The 21369-nt window shown below is 37.6% G+C and overlaps 1 protein-coding gene across 1 annotated transcript; it reads left to right on the top strand.

Annotated features, from left to right (window-relative positions):
* The first annotated feature begins 15858 nt into the window (after nt 1-15858).
* Nucleotides 15859-21345, top strand: LOC134793578 (27 kDa glycoprotein-like). The gene is made up of 7 exons (XM_063765188.1): nt 15859-16015; nt 16637-16770; nt 17136-17248; nt 17737-17891; nt 19329-19474; nt 19771-19902; nt 20379-21345. Exons 1-7 carry the CDS (start codon nt 15976-15978, stop codon nt 20565-20567), a joined length of 909 nt encoding a protein of 302 aa, XP_063621258.1. The 5' UTR covers nt 15859-15975; the 3' UTR covers nt 20568-21345.
* Nucleotides 21346-21369: the final 24 nt, after the last annotated feature.

Raw genomic sequence — 21369 nt, 5'->3', positions numbered from 1 at the left:
GATACCTCCATGAAACCAATTCCAGTCGGTAGGTATGAACCCTCATTTCGGAAATTTTTAAGTCTGCCAAGGCCTTTCCTGCCGAAACTCCTTGACAGACGAGATTATGTAAGCAACATCCGCATCCGTGGGACCGGTATACGTGATTACTGTAGGCTTATTTATTACTTTATGCTTTTACATATTTGTATATTATTATGTTATTAATGAAATATATTTATAATTTATTAAACCTATACCTAATACATTGGGAATTCATTACCTGCTTACGGCAGTAGTAGGGAGTAGTGGGTGAGTTCTGGCTCACTTATCCAGGCCAACAGTCCCTCCCCCTTTTTTTCCCTTGTTGAGGCCCTGCAACCTTACCTTGAACCCAACCTAATGTCATTGTAGCTCGAATCTAACCTAATCTATTTTTATTGCTTTTAGAAAATATTCTAATAACAATTATCTACTTTTGCAAAGTTAAATGTTGAATTCTTTATTTCGCAAAATGGAATTTTAATGTGACTATAATGTATGTGCAATCTACTTAGAAACTGGGTTTAGAAATATAAAAACACACATTTTATATAGGATAATAAGTTTATTCAAGTAATATTCTGAACATATGAGATATAGTAACATCATTACTTATTCTGTGTACAGTGGAGAAAACATGCAAGTTGACATTTTTCGTTTTAAAATAAAGATAAACTAAACAGTATTTGCCACAAACCGATGTAAAAAAAACTTTGCAGTTGTTGATTACAATACCATATCTTAAGGCCCCAGTACACAATGGGCCATCGCCGGCCATTCCAAGGGACGCATTTATGCGTTAGAGGGAGCAAATGATATTGCTATCTCATTCTACCGCATGGCTGCGTCCCTTGGAGTGGCCGGCAATGGCCCATTGTGTACTGGGGCCTTTACAATTTCTCTCCATGAACATTTTATGATACCCAACCAACCTTCCGGTTTTCGCCCGAATGAATTAAAATATTCACCAACACCATTGACATCAATATAAATGGCTATCCGATGTCAGCCAGGTTTAAAATCCGGATCTAAATTGATAATAAGCAATTTAAACAGGTGAACAGGTAGCTGAACAAACATTGGCATTTTGTTGGCTGCAAATACATTCGATTCCACGCCTATATTCATTTTACTCATATAGTGTTACACAGAACTCATTTGCTGTCAAGAATTACCGACAATTGTCGTGTTTCTTGTGACAATTGTCATTAGCTTCGCAAAATAAGTACTTAGTATTTGGCGATATAATGGAGTTTTTATTTTATTAACATGTTGGTGGCAAACAAGCACACCGCCCGTCTGATGGTAAGCGGTTACCGTAGCCTATGGAGGCCTGTAACGTCAGTACCAACTGTGATGTCGACAAGTGTCGCACCTGCCACCGTAGTGAAATAGAGGCCAGGCCCCAATTTCACATCGGTGACAGGTGCGACGAATTGTAAAATCACTATCGCTGACGTCACAGGCATCCATGGGCTACGATTACCACTTACCATCGGGCGGGCCGTATTCCTGTTTGCCACCATCATTGTATTATTAAAAAAAAACTTTATTATATCGGAAAAAACAGATATTTCTCCTGTGAAGTTTCTGACAATTGTCAAAGATCTAGAAGAATTGTAGGTAATTCTTGACAGGTAATGAGTTATATGTCGGAATTTCGTGACAATTGCAGTGTTTCTGTGACAATTGTCATAAACTTAGCAAGAGAAATATCTGTTTTTTTTCCGATATCATAAAGTTTTTTTTTTAATAATACAATGATGGTGGCAAACAGGAATACGGCCCGCCCGATGGTAAGCGGTAACCGTAGTTCATGGATGCCTGTGACGTCAGCAACAGTGATTTTACAATTCGTCGCACCTGTCACGTTGGTGAAACAGGGGCCAGGAGTTAAGTCAAAAGCTAGTAAACAGTAATCTCCTCCATAGTCCTCTCTAACTTTCAGGCAGTTTTATTAACTTCTTATGGTATCAATGTGGAGTATAAATAGTCTACTATACATATATCCCAAAAACTTTAACGTTTACGTTTTTAAATACAGGGTGACCTTAGCCATTGGACAAACCCTGAAATCCCACATAGGGTTACTTCTCAGAAATGCTCTAACGGTAATTTCTTTTTAATTAGAACAAAAGATAAAACATTAAATTATCAAACAAAAGTTAATTCCAATAATCGACAACAAAAAGAAATATACTGTATTAATCATTGGCAGTGCTTTTGACAATTTGTTTGAAAATGTGCGGCAATGATGACATTTGTCAAAAGTCAGAATCTTATTAATGGCATAAATAAAAAAGATAATCAAAACGGTCGAAGAAAGTTTTAATTAATTTAATTTAATTTAATAATTTAATAATTAATAATTAATCTTATTTAAAGCTGCAACACGACTGATTAATTGACATGATTGTTCTCCCAGAAGGAGGTTCGTGGGGTGTTAGACTTTGGTACGGTCGTATAGAGGGCGGTCTCGTGACTTCAGAAAATTCCGACTTTTGGCCTACCGCTTCCGGTCAGAAAAATGTTCGACGGCCCGGCCAAACGGTAGGAGGTAGGTGGGGGGTGCTCGACCAAATGTCATAGAGGGACCCTGGCAGTTTTTGACGCCGCCATTTTTTTTCAAAATGGCTGACTTTTTTTTTTAATTTTTTCAAGTTTGTCCTAGCGCGCTGAAATTTTGGTCACGGAATCTCGGGGTCCTCTAGATTCGTATGGGAAAAAAAATTCGAAAAAATCCAAGATGGCGGAAAAAATGGCCCCTTTTATTTTGTATGGCAACTTTTAAACGGTGCGAGATAGGTGGGGGGTGCTCGACCAAATGTCATAGAGGGCCCCGAGACAAAATAAACTGCATTTAAAAATTTTCAAACGGGCCGACTTTTTTTTTTTTTTTTTTCAAGTTGGTCCGAGCGCGCTGAGATTTGGAATGGCGAGAGATAGAAGCCTCTAGATTCCTATGAAAAAAAAATTTTTGGAAAAAATCCAAGATGGCGGAAATAATGGTCATTTTAATTTTGTATGGCAACTTTTAAACGGTGCGAGGTAGGTGGGGGGTGCTCGACCAAATGTCATAGAGGGCCCCGAAACAAAGCAAACTGCATTTGAAAAATTTCAAAATGGCCGACTTTTTTTTTTAATTTTTCAAGTTTGTCCGAGTGCGCTGAGATTTGGCATGCGGCGAGCTAGGGGGCCCAGCATTACCATGTAAAAAAAATTTTTGGAAAAATCCAAAATGGCGGGCGACAAGGGCAAAATTCAAATTTCCAAGTAGGGAGGCCGAAGGCCGACCCCGCGTAGGGCCGTCAGGCCCGGAGCTTCACCCCGAATATCCAAGCGTGCCCCGCCCCCAGTAATTTTGGGCGAGGCCGAAGGCCGAGCTGCGGGAATGACGAACAAAGCAAAATCCTATACAAAAAGTGTGTTAAGCGAGCCCGAAGGGCGAGCTTCAGGCCGGGAGGCCGAAGGCCGACCCCGGCGGAGGGCCGAAGGCCCGGAGCCTCCACCCCGACTCCCAAAACGCGAGGCCGAAGGCCGAGCTGCGTGAATTCAGTTCCCCCAAGCGTTCTACAAAGTCAACTGTTTTGATAAGCGAAGCCGGCGGGCCGAAGGCCCGACGGCGAAGCGTCGAGGCTCGCGAAGGCCGAAGGCCGAGCTCCGCGTAGGGCCGAAGGCCCGAAGCGTCACACGAGAGGGGGAAGTTGGCCTACGGCCTTCGGCCTTCGGCCCGCCGTTTCGCTTGTCTAAGACACTTTTCCTATTGGGTCGTGTTTAAGCTCCAACTTCCCGCTTAAGCCCCGAAGCAAAACCAATCCTCCCAACTGTTTTAATAAGCGAAGCGGCGGGCCGAAGGCCCGACGCTGAGCTTCGAAACCCAGCGAAGGACGAAGGCCGAGCTCCGCGTAGGGCCGAAGGCCCGGAGCGTCCCTTACGAGTTCCCAAGCACGCGAGGCCAGGCCGAGCTGCGGGAATGTAGTGCTTTCACGCGGATCTTTTCGTCCTAGCAAAAGTACAACTTTATTTCTTTTTCCCTTTGGAAAACAAACTACTACTACTACTACTACAACAAAAACAACAGCACCAACAACAAACTACAAGAAGACCGCGGGGCCCTCGGGCCCCGCGCACAGGGCAAAATCTAGTCATACTATTTATTACCTCAGGAGCTACTAACACATACAGGTTGCTCCTAAGTAAAAAAGTCGTAATTTGTTATGATACTTTGTATACTGGTTCTAAATACCATTGACGTGTAGAATTGTATTGATTTTATGAATAAATTATTGAATATTGAATATAAATACCCTAATGCATGGACACCCTGTATATCAACTTGATAGAAAATGTTCAATATTTCTTTATAGTGCGACTCCTTAGCTCGATTTAGTATGGAGGTAGAGTCTGGCTAGTAAAAGATGAACCTGCAAAAATGCGGTCCTGGTCTGACCCATCCTAAATCCTGTCCCATCCGGCAGAAAGCACGAAACTTGGCATGCAAACTTCAAACTTCAACATTTATTCAGCAAATAGGCCGCAAGGGCACTATTACATGCCGCTAAAGAAATTTTCACTTCAAAAAGTTTTGAGATGTAATGTGAAACCAAGTCGGTTATTTTAATCAGTGCCAGGGGGTGTTAAAACAGTATCAATAAGATATCTTTAATTTGTAATTTTTAGCGAGTTTTAGCGGTGGGCAAAGTAATCCGGTGATTTGGCATCCATACCAACATTGCCCACCACCAAAAACGGATTAGGGTTGTCACTTTCATCTAATTTACCCAACTTCGCATGTAAAATAAGGTTATGTTTGTACACTAAAGTAAGTTTATAAATATATACTGTATTTAATTTGTCTTATTATCCTTTACTTAGATGTTTTATCCCGTTAACTAATGAAAAACACAGCAAAAATCATATTTTTGGCCATTAAACTATTGTAACAGATTTTCTCAAAAGTGACAACCCTAGCCTTTGTAAAATGCTTAGGCGAGCCTTATATGGAAATGAGCAAAAACGGGTAGGCAACATTGCCCAGCAAATTTATTTAAAAGTTTTTACACTTATCGCTAAGTTATTAACAGGGAATGGTAGGATTGCCCAAAACCAGTGATCCTTAGACATCATCATCATACGAGCTGTATTTGAATACCAAATTGACGTGGGCAATGTTGGCGAAAACTCCGGATATCTTTGCCCACCCTCTAAAACGCAAAAAAATGGGTAAAAACACGATAAAAATATTTTTTCTTCAAATAAACTGATGCGTTTGATCACAATGGACGTGCTGAGCAAAAAAAGTAATTACGATTTGTTTTTTTTTTTGAGAAATTCGTGTTTTTTTTTAAATGCGGGCAAAGTTGGTGATAATGACCGGTACCTACTCTTCGAAGGCCGCAAAAATATATGACATGCTCTTATGGTTCTACAAATAAGATCGTGTCAGATATTTTTGCGGCCTTCGTTGTGTGTTGTGTAACATAAATTGCAGGTGACTGTATATTAGGAATAATTATTTTATTTAGTTTCAACGAAAGTTTCAAGTTTAGTACGAAAATACTTCAGATATACAATATGCACAAAATGTAGACCTAATCGAAATAAAACATTGCTTTTTATAGTAAATTTTTTTTAAAAACATTCGATACATAGGTATACATAACAATAACCAGGCCACAGCGGTATTGGCCTGTAAGCTTTATCTCGGTCTCCAAAGCCGCAAAAACTCGCTAGTACTAGGTGCTGGTCTAGCCGTTATTTTTTCTTGAAGATTTTCAGAGAACAGCACGTACACGCATTATACATATAGACGGAACGAACGGCATAATCATAATCATTTATTCGTCGCAATCCATGGTATTACAGATCTAGGTACAAGACTTTCAGGTATTACTTATACGAATTACATAACGCTTCCTGTTAATAGGCAATATTTTAAGATAAAAGTTCTATAACATATTACAAGATTACAATTGTCATCAAAATTAATTGACGTACAGAAGTCAAATACGTTTTTAAAATGACGCAAAATGAAAATTAATCCCAATCAGTAAAGGATGAGTCTTTAAACTTTTTTCATTTTAAGCGAGTTTTGATTTGAAGGAACATAATACTTAAATTCGACTGTAATCGTATTGTTTTAAGATAGTTTACTGAGGTTTTCAACCATTATGACCCGTAAATAACAGCAAATCAAATTTAAAGGAGACGCGAGCTGATATTTATGTACCCTATTTTTTGAAATACAATTTATCTACTGGTATACTTTCTCGTGTGCGTATATGATTTAATGTCAAATCAAGCTGTCATTTTTATTTGAAGAATTATACGTGTGCTCCGGTGCAGCCCCAGCGGGCATCTGACTTGAAGAAGAATTTTGAGTGATGTCGTCAATGTATGGAAATTGTTCGAAGGTTTACATTTGAGATTGAATTTCTGTGTTGTCTTTGTGAGTAAAAATATAAATCTTGAATTGTCTAGCTTTCAAAATCACACAATAATTCAATTACTGTCAAAGACAAAATTGTTTTGCTTCTTTCTCAAACGGAACTCCATATTTTGATATTTTGATACTTTTAGTGTCGATTTGTAGAGAATAACAGCAAATTAAAAATATAATGGCATGAAGAGTCGGTACACGGTTTCTTCGTGAACAAATTTACGTGTAATAATAATAATTATAATATAATATACAGGGTGGAAAGGCACTACGATCCTTCCCGGAAGTATTAGGTCGTTTAAGTGATACAGAGCAGATTAGTAATGGTAAGAATCGTTAATTGAGTAAAAAATAAAAATACCAAATTTTCTACTTTTTAACTGTGGTGATAACCCTATAGCATGTGCACATGACGGCTAGATTAAGGATCTCCGTCGGGAAAGCTCGGGACTTTACGCTTTTTTCCGATCGTTGACAGAATCGCAATGATGTATGAATGACGCATAAATGACAAATAAATCAAATGAATGCAAAAATATTACAAACAATTTTATTACTTTCTTAGATAATTACTTTTTGCCAATATTTAACACTATCTTCTCTTCACATACGGTGTTCAAATGTAGCTCCGTGTCTTATAATGTACGCCGCAGCCCGCACCCGAGCCCGCGCACATTGCCCATGCGATAGTGTATGCTCTTCGTCATTTTGCCTCCGCAGATTGTCAAAAGCAGCAATTAGCCTTTAATGTCTCATTTCGTCCGCAGTTTCACATTCCGTTTGGTACACCATATCTTTTACACAGCCCCACAAATTGAAATAACCACGAGCATCTAACAACGGCATTTTTATTTGAAGAATATGACATTAGATAAGTTCAGTGACAATTTAATTTCAAATATCAGACGTCTTGTTTGACGTAAGAAGGTTTGATAGTTAGATATTTAAGAAGTATTTATTCTTGATTTATTCTTAGTATTTCATTTTTGCAAGTTCATTTGGTGCATCAAACACAACCTACTTGTAATTTTTTATTATTTTCTTCTTCTCCGTCGAATTACTCTTGGCAGAGCAGTCGTGGTCACGTTAAACGACGAACGATTCTACGCCAGTTCTCCCTGGCAGATGCTTCTCTGGCACATGTGTTAAGTGGGGTGTTGGTAAGGGCTTTTATCTGATCCGTCCAACGCATTGGGGAACGTCCTCTTGACCTACAGCCATTGACCCGTCCCTGGACAACAAGTCTCTCCATGGCCTGCTCTCCACGTCGCGTCACATGTCCGAAGTATCTGAGGCTGAGGATACGCGCTCTGACCGTAGCTGAGAGCCTCTCTTTCACCTTAAGTTCTTCAAGTATGGAGGCGTTTGTACGGTGTTGTGTCCAAGATACTCGCAGCATTCGTCTCCAACACCACATTTCGAGTGCGTCGATTCTTTGTCTCTCTCGCTCCTTCACTGTCCACGTCTCAGCACCATACAGTAATGTAGGGAATACTAGAGACCGCACTAATTGAACATTGGTGGCTTTGGTGATATTTCTGTCCTGCCATATCCTCTTCAACTTCTCCATGGCAGATCTTGTAATAGCAATTCGTCTTTTAATTTCATCTGTAGAGCCTCCAGAATTAGTTACAAGTGATACTAAGTAAATGTAAGACTCTTTTATTATTTTAGATAGTTTCTAATTAGAAACTAATAATAATTATTCGAAAATAATTTTGTGAAACGTGTTAAGAAACTAAAACCTTTTTACCAGTCAAGGAAACCAGAGATATTTATAAGACGATTGCGTACTTTTGAGTGGTTGTCAATGTCACAATTTGAACTGTCGTAAACAATGTTGTGGTTAGTATTATTAATATTAAGGAATAATATAACTACTTCATTCAAGTATTGAACAAGTGGAACCACTAAGAAAGCGAAAATCCTGCAACGATTCTTACCGTGTTGTAAGCAGACCTAAGAATGGTTAGATGGCAACAAATTAGCATAATTTCCTCTCGTATACTGATTGTTTACAAGTAAGTTCATTGACCCTGTCACCTGTTAGGGTTAGAACAAAGTAGTTTTTTGCATGGATGTTTAAAAGGCCATAATTTAGAAACGGTTGCCCATATTAACATAGTTTCTATGGAGAAAATATAGAGCTTAGGCTAAACAATCCCCCTTTTGCGGAAAGGATCGTCGTGCCTTTCCACCCTGTATATTATAGTGGTTTTCCGGGTCAAGGTCCGAGTCCGGGTCCGAGTCTGAGTCCGAGTCCGGGTCCGAATCCGTGTCCGAGTCCGTGTCCGGGTCCGAGTCCGAGTCCGGTTCCGAGTCCGGTTCCGAGTCCGGGTCCGAGTCCGAGTCCGGGTCCTAGTCCGAGTCCGTGTCCGAGTCCGAGTCCGGGTCCGAGTTCGATTCCAAGTCCGGGTCCGAGTCTGGGTCCGAACCGGATCCGGGTATGAGTCCGGTTCTGGGTCCGAGTCCGGGTCGCAGTCCAAGTCAAAATCGAAATTAGAAATCACCAAACGTGTACTATGCGTCGTTGAAGAGTTTTGTTCTGGTCATCATCAGCAGTTCCACTTCATCAAATGCGACAGTTTTTAATGTAAATGCTTGATTTTATGATGAAAATACAAAAAAAATCTATACTTATGCCTTTAATATTTGAGGAGTTCCCTCGATTCCTTATGGATCCCATCATTAGAACTCGAGCTTGACAAAAATGTGGCTTTAAAACTTGACTTGCTTAACAAACATAACGAAGAGGAAAAATCGCCAAACGTGAACTATGCGTGGTTGAAGAGTTCTGTTCTGGTCATCATCAGCAGTTCCACTTCATCAAATGCGCCAGTTTTTAATGAAAATCCTTGATTTTCTGATGAAAATACAAAAATGTCTATACGCATGCCTTTAAGATTTGAGGAGTTCCCTCGATTCCTCATGGATCCCATCATCAGAACTCGAGCTTGACAAAAATGTGGCTTAAAAACTTGACTTGCTTAACAAACATAACGAAGACGACAAATCGCCAAACGTGAACTATGCGTCGTTGAAGAGTTCCGTTCTGATCATCATCAGCAGTTGCACTTCATCAAATGTCACTTTTTTGAATGTGTATGCTTAATTTGATGATAAAAACCCAAAAATCACTATATGTATGAGTTTAAAATTTGAGGAGTTCCCTCGATTCCTCATGGATCCCGTCATCAGAACTGGGTTTTGACAAAAACGGAACCAATCTGTATGCATATACATACGATCAAAAAACTAATTTTCAAAATCGGTCCAGGAATGACGGAGATATAGAGTAACAAACATAAAAAAAATAAAAAATAAAAAAAACATACAACCGAATTGATAACCTCCTTCTTTGAGATTTGGAAGTCGGTTAACAAACTAATATTAGCCCAAAATCTAAAATAAATGAAGTACCGATCACATAAAAAGTAAAAAATTAAATTAAGTAAATAAAAACAGGAAGGTATCATAAAATGTTAATGAAGAGAAATTGTAAGAGATGGTATTATGCCAACCAACAACTGCAAAGTTTTTTAACATCGGTTTGTGGCAAATACTGTTTAGTTTATCTTTATTTTAAAACGAAAAATGTCAACTTGCATGTTTTCTCCACTGTACACAGAATAAGTAATGATGTTACTATATCTCATATGTTCAGAATATTACTTGAATAAACTTATTATCCTATGGGGCTGTCCATAAATTACGTCATCGTTTTTTGACGATTTTTGACCCCCCCCTCCCTACAATCATCCAAAAATCATGCTTCAAATGACCCCGTTTCCTCCTACGTCGTGCTACCGTCATCCGATGGCCGGACCCCCCCCCCTAATTTGAAATGACGTAATTTATGAATAGCCCCTATATAAAATGTGTGTTTTTATATTTCTAAACCCAGTTTCTAAGTAGATTGCACATACATTATAGTCACATTAAAATTCCATTTTGCGAAATAAAGAATTCAACATTTAACTTTGCAAAAGTAGATAATTGTTATTAGAATATTTTCTAAAAGCAATAAAAATAGATTAGGTTAGATTCGAGCTACAATGACATTAGGTTGGGTTCAAGGTAAGGTTGCAGGGCCTCAACAAGGGAAAAATAGGGGGAGGGACTGTTGGCCTGGCTAAGTGAGCCAGAACTCACCCACTACTCCCTACTACTGCCGTAAGCAGGTAATGAATTCCCAATGTATTAGGTATAGGTTTAATAAATTATAAATATATTTCATTAATAACATAATAATATACAAATATGTAAAAGCATAAAGTAATAAATAAGCCTACAGTAATCACGTATACCGGTCCCACGGATGCGGATGTTGCTTACATAATCTCGTCTGTCAAGGAGTTTCGGCAGGAAAGGCCTTGGCAGACTTATATATTCATGAAATGAGGGCTCATACCTACCGATTGGAATTGGTTTCATGGCGGTATCAGATGGGTTAGTGTACGGTAACCGATGGTCATCTTGCTTATAATCTCGTCTGCCAAGGTGTTTCGGCAGGAAAAACCTTGGCAGACTTATATATTCCTAAAATGGGGGTTCATACCTACCGAATGGAATTGGTTTCATGGTGGTATCAGATGGGTTAGTGTAGGGTAACCGATGGCGACCTTGCTTACATAATCTCGTCTGCCATGGTGTTTCGGCAGGAAAAGCCTTGGCAGACTTATATATTCCTGACATGAGAGTTCATACCTACCGACTGGCATTGGTTTCATGGTGGTATCAGATGGGTTAATTTAGGGGTCCCGATGGTCACCTTTGAGAGCGTCTGCCAAGCACTTCCGGCAAAAAAAATAGTGGCAGACTTCGCTTTTCTGTGTCTACATGTAAATTTCTAACTGCTGCCATAACTACTATCTCGGTATCAGATGGGTTAAATCAGCCCCTTTTTTCGCACCGGAAGTGGCCTTCTTTTTCGTACTTTCGGCAAGTTCCGCCGTGGCAGACTATCGAATTCGGACTTAGCATAACTTTTCTGGGAAACCATTGTGCATTTCATAGTGGTATCAAGTCGGTTAAAAATTTTGCGGCCGGCTCTTCTACTATAACTAATTATCAAAGTTAAGTAACTAAAGTGGTATGTTTTTGAATGCAATACCAACGTGGGTGCAAGAGATAACCTCTGCGCCCGATAACTATGTCGTACCATTCTACAAATATGTACAATAGTTGAATTTAAATTGTATCTAATCGTAGCACCGGATGAGAGGTTCGGTAAACAACGAATATTTTTATTCTGTTGATACACAATCTTAAATAACTAGTGTTTATACATTTTTTTATTTTATTTAAAACCATAAACATATTTAATATCAAACTTATTACAATAAAAGAATACCTAAAATTAAAACTACCTACAAAACTAAAACTAATACCTAAAAAATAAATAAAACATAGCATGGGTGACCTAGCCCAATATGTATATATTAGGCTAGATCACCCAGGTCCGATCCCTGTGGAAGGGTTCCCATGAGGCTGGCTGCGTTCCCCCTTTGGATGGCTATGCCAATCCGTTGGGCGAGGAACGAGCCAGCCTTACGGTCCCCGGTGACCTCGATGATTTTTTTTGATATCTGCCGGATTAGTTTGTGAGCTCTTGGGCACCACGGTCCCAGAGTTTCAACTGCAAATGCCGCAAATATATGCCGGTCAGTGAGCGCTATTTTATACATTATTTTTAAATTACTAATTTCATATCACATCTTTTCAGCTTATTTTTGTTTACGGCAGCAAACGAGTTGCCGTCTCCCACCACTAAAGTACATATTACAATAAGTCAATGCTTTAATATTAATAACAAATACTTATTTGATTGTAATTTTGAACATCTTTATAACACATTAATTTATAATTTAATTTAATCAAAATACTAAGACAGAGTGCTAGTGGCTAAAAAAGCTTCTCTCCGTGACTAGGGGCCCGATTCGGATTTTGAAATAGACATCTATTAGACATCTTTTAGACATCACCAAGATACGATAACGATATGTTTAAGATCTAACCTGTCAAATTTGATATTTGCGCGATTCTGGAGATACTGTTGAACGATTTCCACAGGATATGACTTAGAGATCCAATTCACATAGATATCTTACTCTATCTAACGTAAAAGTGACATTGGTTGCCCGAATTGCGCTGCAAAAGAGAACTCGTTGATATCTAAACTATAAGAATGGATCTAGTACGTGTCGTCTCTTGTGAATATCTTGAAGTTCGAATACGGCAGGGTGTCCGTTTAGAAATCTTTAAATTGAACAAAACGCAACGAACATGAACATCCGGAGAATCTTTGTTTATTACTCCGAGGGAGAATCCAACGTTTGTAAACATTTCCCAGAAACCGATAATAATTATCCCCAATGAGGTTAAGTACGCTGTTATCAAAGAGATATAAATATTTATTATCTTATGTTTACTGGGAGACCAGACCTGCTAGCATGAGTTGCGTTCTCGCGCGCGACTCCATACATCTAGCGCGACTTCAAGTAGGTATAGACTCGCGCACGAGAACGCAACTTATGCTAGACCGCCAGAAGACGCAGCATACGAAGGCCACAGACTAGATGGACCGACGATCTGGTTAAAGTGGCGGGAAACCGTTAGTTGAGGGCAGGGAATGACCACTCGTTGTGGAGATTCTTGGGGGAGGCCTTTGTCCAACAGTGGACGTCTTTCGGTTGAGATGATGATGATGATGATGACCGGGAGAGCCGCTTTTTTTGCTTTCTACTTTGGCCTTTGGAGGGTCTACCGCCTTCTGTCCAAAATCGAAAGTCTAAACTTGGCATTGACACTACACACGAATGCAAGAGGATTTGGAAGTGGTCATCAAGTCGGTAGCTACATATCGCTGGCCCTAAGTATTGGGGTTCTATGTTTCTCTTTTATCGAACTGAAATTTGAACATTGTCATAGTGACATTAAGTCGAATTTCTATTGAAAATGTAACATAGAACCCTGTAATATTGGGCCAGCGATATGTAATTGTAAAGACGTGCTTTGACTGTTCTTTGTGAGCTTTTACAGCTTAGGCTACTTATGTTCATTATTCGAGGCCCGGCCGTCTGGAATAATACATGTATAATTATCACCTTATGCTGCTGGAAATTACTGACCGATAAAAGTATTTAATACGTTATCGTATCGTATCGTAAATACACCGTTGCCGGTTACGAATTAGAACTACTTGCATATCGTCCCATAAGTGCATAGTCAAGTACATTACCAAAGAGTATAGATAGTATAGAGGGGTCCTGTCATAGTAAATTTTGTAGTCACAGTACATTTACTGCCATCTAAACACACGACTAAAACTCAAAATGAAAACGTATGAAATTATCAAAACAAAAATATATATGGATAAATGATTTTATTATTTTTATATCATTTTGACCCATGTTCATTCACTGATATCTATGTATTAAAATTGTTAAATATGAAACAGTGTCGTCACGCCATCTAGCCGAACATAGGCCAAAGGTGTGTGCGCCGTCTATCCGAGAATGACTTTTTCTTGATTTCCGAGGCACGTTCTTTCCTTAGACTTTATTCATCTTATACGAAGTTACATATGTCTTTGACATTACTATATTAATTACTGAGGATTAAGTCGGACCCAGGCTACACCAAACTGCACATGTAACATGTATAGTGTAACACATCTCTACGCCTATACCAATAAAGCCTTGTTTGTTTATAGAGTTTGTGCGGAAAGAGAAGAGTCGTGGAATGTATGAGGCCCAATACATTCCACGACTCTTCACTTTCCGAACAGACTCTATTTGGCTATTTTAGCTGCTGCTATGTGATGCCAACTGTACATATACCGGGTGTGACCTGTAACACGAGCAAATAATTAAAACATAGATTGTACTCCTCAAACGATGACACTTTTGTTCAACAACTATTAAAAAATAGTCGCAATTCAACGCGGGAACGCAGCGAGTGTGATGGGCACCTTTGCGCCGGGGGTAGCGCGGGGAGGCCTCTTTGAGTAGTTTTTATATTCCTTGTTTTATTTTAGATATATTTACGGTTGTTAGTTTTAATTTAGTATTATTTATAGACGTATTTAGTTCATAAGTTATTTATTTGTCTTTCTACTGTCTTTTTCCTATGAAATAAACCAAATTATACTATTAAAAATTATAAAGTATTTAGAGTCCCTATTTTTCATACAAAATAAATATTGTCTTCAATGGACGCCATCGCCACGCCATTATCATTGTGATTGACGTTGCTTGTCACGCCTTAAACATAACAAAATTCGCAATACATTGCGTCTTAGAATAAACTTTATAGTGTATTAAAAATCAAACGACAAGTTATTTTTAAAAGTTGCTGAACAAATGTTGGTCAGTATGAGGAGTACAGCCTACAGTTAAATTGTTTGCTCATATTACAGGCCACACCCGGTATACTTAAGTAATCTAAAGTAAGGCACAAAGTACCTATCTGGTTAACAGTGTATATAATACATCTCATTTACTCGGACGTGATAAACCAATGACGGTGACAAACAAGTAAAAACCCGGCCAAGTGCGAGTCGGACTCGGGCACGAAGGGTTCCGTACCATTAAACAAAAAAAAATCACGTTTGTTGTATGGGAGCCCCACTTAAATATTTATTTTATTTTGTTTTTAGCATTTGTTGTTATAGTGGCAACAGAAATACATCATGTGAAAATTTCAACTGTCTAGCTATCACGGTTCATGAGTTACAGCCTGGTGACAGACAGACGGACAGCCAGACGGACAGTTTTTACCCTTTGGGAACGGTACCCTAAAAACCATATTAGTGCTTTAATCAGTTGTTATTGTTAGGTATTTTGCAAAGAGAAAACCTCACCTTTTAGGTATTTGCCTCGTATAGTTAAATAAGTAATAATAAAATAACTAAGTTACTAGTGGTACTGTTTATAAGTATGTACCTAAGTGCTACCTACTTAATTGGTACTGTAGGTACCTACTGAGAGTGTGACAAAAAAAGTTTTTGAAATATCCTATGCTATAGCGGATTTTCTTATCACCAGACATAGGAATCCGCGGGGCAAATTGTGAATGAAGACTTTATGTTTGTGCATAGGTACTAATTACAACAAAATAGTTAAAAATTAGTTTTTAATTGCCTAATCGTTTTAAAACAGCCACAATTTTGTTGTAATTAGTACCATAAGTGCACAAACATAAAGTCTTAATTCACAATTTGCCCCGCGGATTCCTATGTCTGCTTATCACTAATATAGTGGTTTGGTGGATATAGCATAATTCTTTATCACTCTAGCGAGTCAGAACAACCAAGTGTGAATAATTCATATACTTGGTACTTAATTGAACATCGATATACGTTATCTCGTAGCAATAAGGTACACAAAGGGTTAGTTAAATATGTCGTTGATTGTACGTAAGTACGTATATAAGGTGCCCCCGGGAGCAGATTCTTCAGTATATCTGCCACTGCGTAGCCGCATAAAACGTACTCGAATATTTGAAGCTCTAAAATGTTGTGGAAGCTTTTCTGCGTTGCTACACTAGCTGTATGTAAGTACAGCACCATTTACACCATACACTGTACACTATGTACAATGTACCTATGTCAAATAATATTAATTTAAATTATTTAAAATAAGTATAATTTGTGTAACCTTATAATAATAAGTGGGATTAGCATAAGAGTTGCAGACGTGAAAAACCGGCCAAGTGCGAGTCGAACTCGCACACGAAGGATTCAGTACCTTTACGCAAAAAACGGCAAAATAATCAAGTTTGTTGTATGGGAGCCCCACTAAAATATTTATTATATTCTGTTTTTAGTATTTGTTGTTATAACTTCAATAGAAATACATCATCTGTGAAAATTACAATTGTCTAGCTATCACGGTTGATGATATGTCAGACAGACGGACGAACAGACAGACGGACAGCGGGAGTCTTAGTAATAGGGTTCCGTTTTTACTCTTTGGGTACGGAACCCTAAAAAAACCACCGATTTTAAGAAGGGTCACAATTCTAACCTAACTTAATGGCTTTTACAGGATACCGTTTTCAAAAGTTTAAAAACATTAATCGAAATAAGTCCAACTTGACATTTAAGAGCTGGGAACTGAAAATTTTTATACTATAGGAAGTGGGTATAACTATATTACACTTATTTTTTTACAGGTGTGTTCGGACGCACCACGTTCAATGGTGTTTCCAACATCTACGCCTACGACCCCTATGACGAGTACAGTGAAATACTCGCCACAGAATACTGTAAGGCCAGTCATGCTGAACAAAAGATCCCAGAAGTTAAGGTAAGTGTCATATTAAGAAAGAAGAAACGCGGCAAATTTTAGTTAAATTTTTAATGTATTTTTTATTGCTTTAGTATTAACAGGTATTAAGTAGTAACCGATTTGGATACAATTTAACATAATATATTTTATGCCAGATTAAAGTTTTATTTTAAAGTAGTGATTTAAACATTATTTTAATCCCTGTTATTAAAAAAAATATGGTACCTAGTGGTTTTACGGACGTAACCAAAACTGATATTTATGGTTACCCCGGTTTATGCCGGTTTTTGAATCAAAATTTTACGTAGTAGGTATGTGTGTGTGTGTCTAGTAATTAGGTATGTTAAATTCGGTGTAATGTACCTAACAAACTTATTTTTCAGTCTTCCATAAAAGCGTTCGGAAGCTGTTTGCTCGGCTTGTTTGATACTGCTGCTATTAGCGCCGATTTTGAGGCGGCACAGGCTAATGGATCTTATGACACAATAATCAGGAAGTAAGTGCATACATACATTGTTTTCTAAAGTTAACAAACCCCTAAACAGTGGCGTAGCGTGAACCAATCTAGCCGTGGGCAAAAACCACATCTGCGAGGCCCTTATTTTCAATGTATTTTCTTAAGGTAATAATAAGGTTGGCTTTGCGAGGCCTCGTCACTAAGTGCGAGGCCGTGGGCGAAGGCCTCATTCGCCCACACCTAGCTACGCCACTGCCCCTAAAGCTTAGAAAAGGACATTCGTATAAATAGGTAACTGTGTTCATGTTTATAGAAGTTATACATTATAAAACCCAATTAAGTATTAAAATTAGGAATTTCAATATAATATTATTTGAAAAAGGCAATATACATACCTACCAAATTGCAAATAAGTAAATGAAATCTAAATCTAATATCACTACGTGTTTTTAAAAGAAGTTTTAAAATATATATTACTTCATAACGGTAAACCAAAAGTTTAAAATAATCATGGACTGATCTTCTAGGTACTGTACTAAAGCACCGCAGCTGAAGGAATGTGCTCGTGGCCTGGTCGAAGGCATGGCTCCGTGCCTGCCGGTCGAAACTACTGCCACGGGTCTAAAGAGCACCACCACCCTGATCGACTTCGTTTGCGACAACGATGGCGCGAGGGTTTCCTGTACGTACCACCACATTATTTGCTATTTACTTTACAGATCCTTTTCTATAATGTAAATAACCTAAGACCATGTAAAAGGAAATATTTAAATAAAAACAGCCAGTTGGGCTATATAATTGAACTGGCATAAACAGATAAAATTAATTTTAAAACTTGAAAATACTTAAAACTGAAAGGAGATCGTCGATTTTGGGCCCAGAGCAAACCATCACGTATATGGTACAGACTATTACTGTAATTATATACGCATTTTATTACTAAAAAAGATATAATATTGGGTAATAATGAAACGGGAATTAGAAATATATAATTAAAAGACATTATATTATTCATTTCCGTAAATCAATGTATTATATATTTACAAAAGCCTTGCCGTCGTCAACATCTTTATTAGCATTGACATAACGCTCAAATTCATACAAACCGTGAGGTTTTTTCACTAAGGAGTTATAAAATCTCATTGCTAAACTATAAGGTGGGTAGTCATAAGTCATAGTTGACATAAGTGCGTTTCGATACTATTCAGAATATTATGAGTGTCATTCATTATTTATTTATTATATACCTACTTACTTTTAAATTCTAAATCGACTGTAAAAATGTCTAAAATAAGTAAGTTAAGAAATATAGTAATTTGACTTTTTATTTAGTTACATAGTTTGGAGATTTAAACGAATTCAGGATAAGACGACATCATGGTACTTTTATTTAACTAAACGCAACCATTTTTAACAATCCGTCAAATATTTTCAAGTAACGCCAACCTTAAATAAACCTTACTTCATTGAAAGAAGATTTAAAATGAATCTGTTCAATCTCCGTAGAAGTAACAATGAACTTCCGAATAAGATCAAAATATAACTTTTTATTGAACGCGGATATGATTTCAGTTTCATTTACATGTCAGACTTTGTCTATTTTCTCTTAAAAAGTCAAAACAGTTTTACAGAATAGTGTGAGTAGTATACGCTTTTGTATATAAAAGTTTTTCTTGTCATGTTCAAGTCTTTATTGCAGTATTTCTCAAAATTCCCGTTATATTTCGTGATTCTGTTTTATCATCATCATCTAGCAGTTATAACGATTAATTTCCTATATATATTACATGTATACGTTCAATTTGCGAGTGGGCCCAAACGCCTAAGAAAATCGACGATCTCCTGATATATTATAATTTTGATAGAGCTAAATATAATTATTTATTTCTCAGTCACCCGTTGACCACGAATGTTGTAAAGTGTTCGAAACGTCGGGATAAATTCATTATGCGCGATATAATCCGTTTCTATCGTTTTATTTCTTGAAAATACTTCTTGAAGAATTTCCAAATCTTATTCAAATTGATTCTTTTAATCGAGTCTATTTCACAGTTGTGCAGCTGGACATCAAATTTTAACTTTCATGTCGTCTTAAGTTATGTTTTTATGTATTTTGCAGCTTTCGTTAAGGAAGGAGGCCCTCAGTGCATTAAAGAGAACCAACTTGATATGGCATTTTGCCAGCAAGCCATGAAATCCAACGTGACTAAACTTATGGACGCACATGGAGGTGGAGTGGCCGGCTCACTGGCAGTGTCTGAACAGGTAATACCTCTTTGCCTCTCGTTCTTATCCTTAGGGATTAATCAATTTGTAACTCACTCACCATTCAAACCTTATCAATGAGTTTCTCGGCACTCACATACGTACCAAATCTCATTTACATTTCGGTGATGGAAAACATCCAGAATAAACTGAAGAAGATATCCGTACACTGCTACGGCGTACAGGATTACCTACTGGAAGCAATTCATCTAAATTGGCATTTAATTCAAGTAACCACATCGTTTTTACTTTACCACACCTTTGCCCCTTGTAAAACAAGTAAATATTGATCGCAGGAGAGGTGTACTATCACGGACGAGGGTTTGATGTGTCTAGTGAACGTGCTGAAGGGCTGCTCAAACCCCATCCCCAGAAGATTGGGTCAGGAGTTCCACGATGTCTACTTGGAGAGCATGTCCTGCTCTGAGGTGAGAAGCATTGCTAAATAGGTCATGACATGCGATTAATTTTGCTTTTTTAAGTAGAAACATCTGCAAACGATCTCTGCAAAAGTGGAAAAAATCACTATCTCGTGCGATGCCCAAACTCACTCTGGATCACTAGCCTATCGCTCTGCCAACTACGCTACCGAGACCTCATCCACTTTTAATTTATTTCTAAGCTTACTTGTTGTATGTCCCGATTTTTCCGTCAAAATATGCTCAAAACCTTCAATGATTTCATTTATTAAAATTTACCAGATAATTCTTAACATCAATTTCTTAGCTATTTACCTAAATAGCCTATCGATCAACTAGCGAAATTAGATTGTTCTTATGTAGGATAATAAGTGTATTTGAGAAGTAAATTATCATTTAAAAAATATCTTGAAAAATTAAGTCTGCTATAAAAGCTTGTCTCGTAAATTAAATATTAGACATAATTGACATAAACTTTTTTACAGGTAACACAAGAGCATCAAAAAGAAGTTGCTCAGGCGTTATTGGGTCCAGTAACGAGTGAAAACGTGGAGCAACTGAAGAAGAAGAAGCTGGAATTAGAAGTACGGATCGCGGAACTAGAGATGTGGAACAGAGAAAACGAACTGAACGTACAACACACTGTCCTCACTTCGGACATAAAGAGGAATTAAAGATCCATTATAGCTTATATACCAAGCCCCTTCTTTGTAGAACTTCACTACAAAGTGGCCTGTCTGAGTGTCTTTATTTAAGTTTTTCTTGTACTTACGTAATATTAACAAATTGAAATTCAATTATTTATTTCAGCTATTATACCCATGTAAGAGTAGTTACAAATTTTCTTAAAAACAGTGTTAGTAACTATACAAAATTATTATTATAGTAGATGTAAGTATACAAAGCCCAAGTTAATGTTCATATTCCTATAATGGTTTTTCAACAAAAGATTTTTTTGTTGTATACCGGGTGTGGCCTGTAACACGAGCAAATAATTAAAACATAGATTGTACTCCGCAAACGGTGACACTTTTGTTCAACAACTTTTAAAAATTATGAAGTATTTAGACTCCCTATTTTTCATACAAAATAAATATTATCTTCAATGGACGCCATCGTCACGCCATATCATTGTGATTGACGTTGCTTGTCTAAATTCGCAATACATTGCGTCTAAGAATAAACTTTAAAGTGTATTAAAAATCAAACCACAAGTTATTTTTAAAAGTAGCTGAACAAATGTTGGTCAGTATGAGGAGTACAGCCCACAGTTTAATTTTTTGCTCATATTACAGGCCACACCCGGTATATAATTTTTGCATAGAACCTACATGAATGGAAAGTAGGTACCTTTTTTAAAATAATTCATAAAAGCTTTTGAACAAAATTTAAAAAACATATTAAACCCCCAGTTAGACAGTACCTTTATGCATTAAATAAAATGGAAATACCTCTATTTAGTTTACTTTCGTTTCA

This window comes from Cydia splendana, chromosome 9 (genome assembly GCF_910591565.1).
Source record: "Cydia splendana chromosome 9, ilCydSple1.2, whole genome shotgun sequence".
NCBI classification, from domain to species: domain Eukaryota; kingdom Metazoa; phylum Arthropoda; class Insecta; order Lepidoptera; family Tortricidae; genus Cydia; species Cydia splendana.
This window is presented reverse-complemented; position numbering and strand designations above follow the sequence as displayed.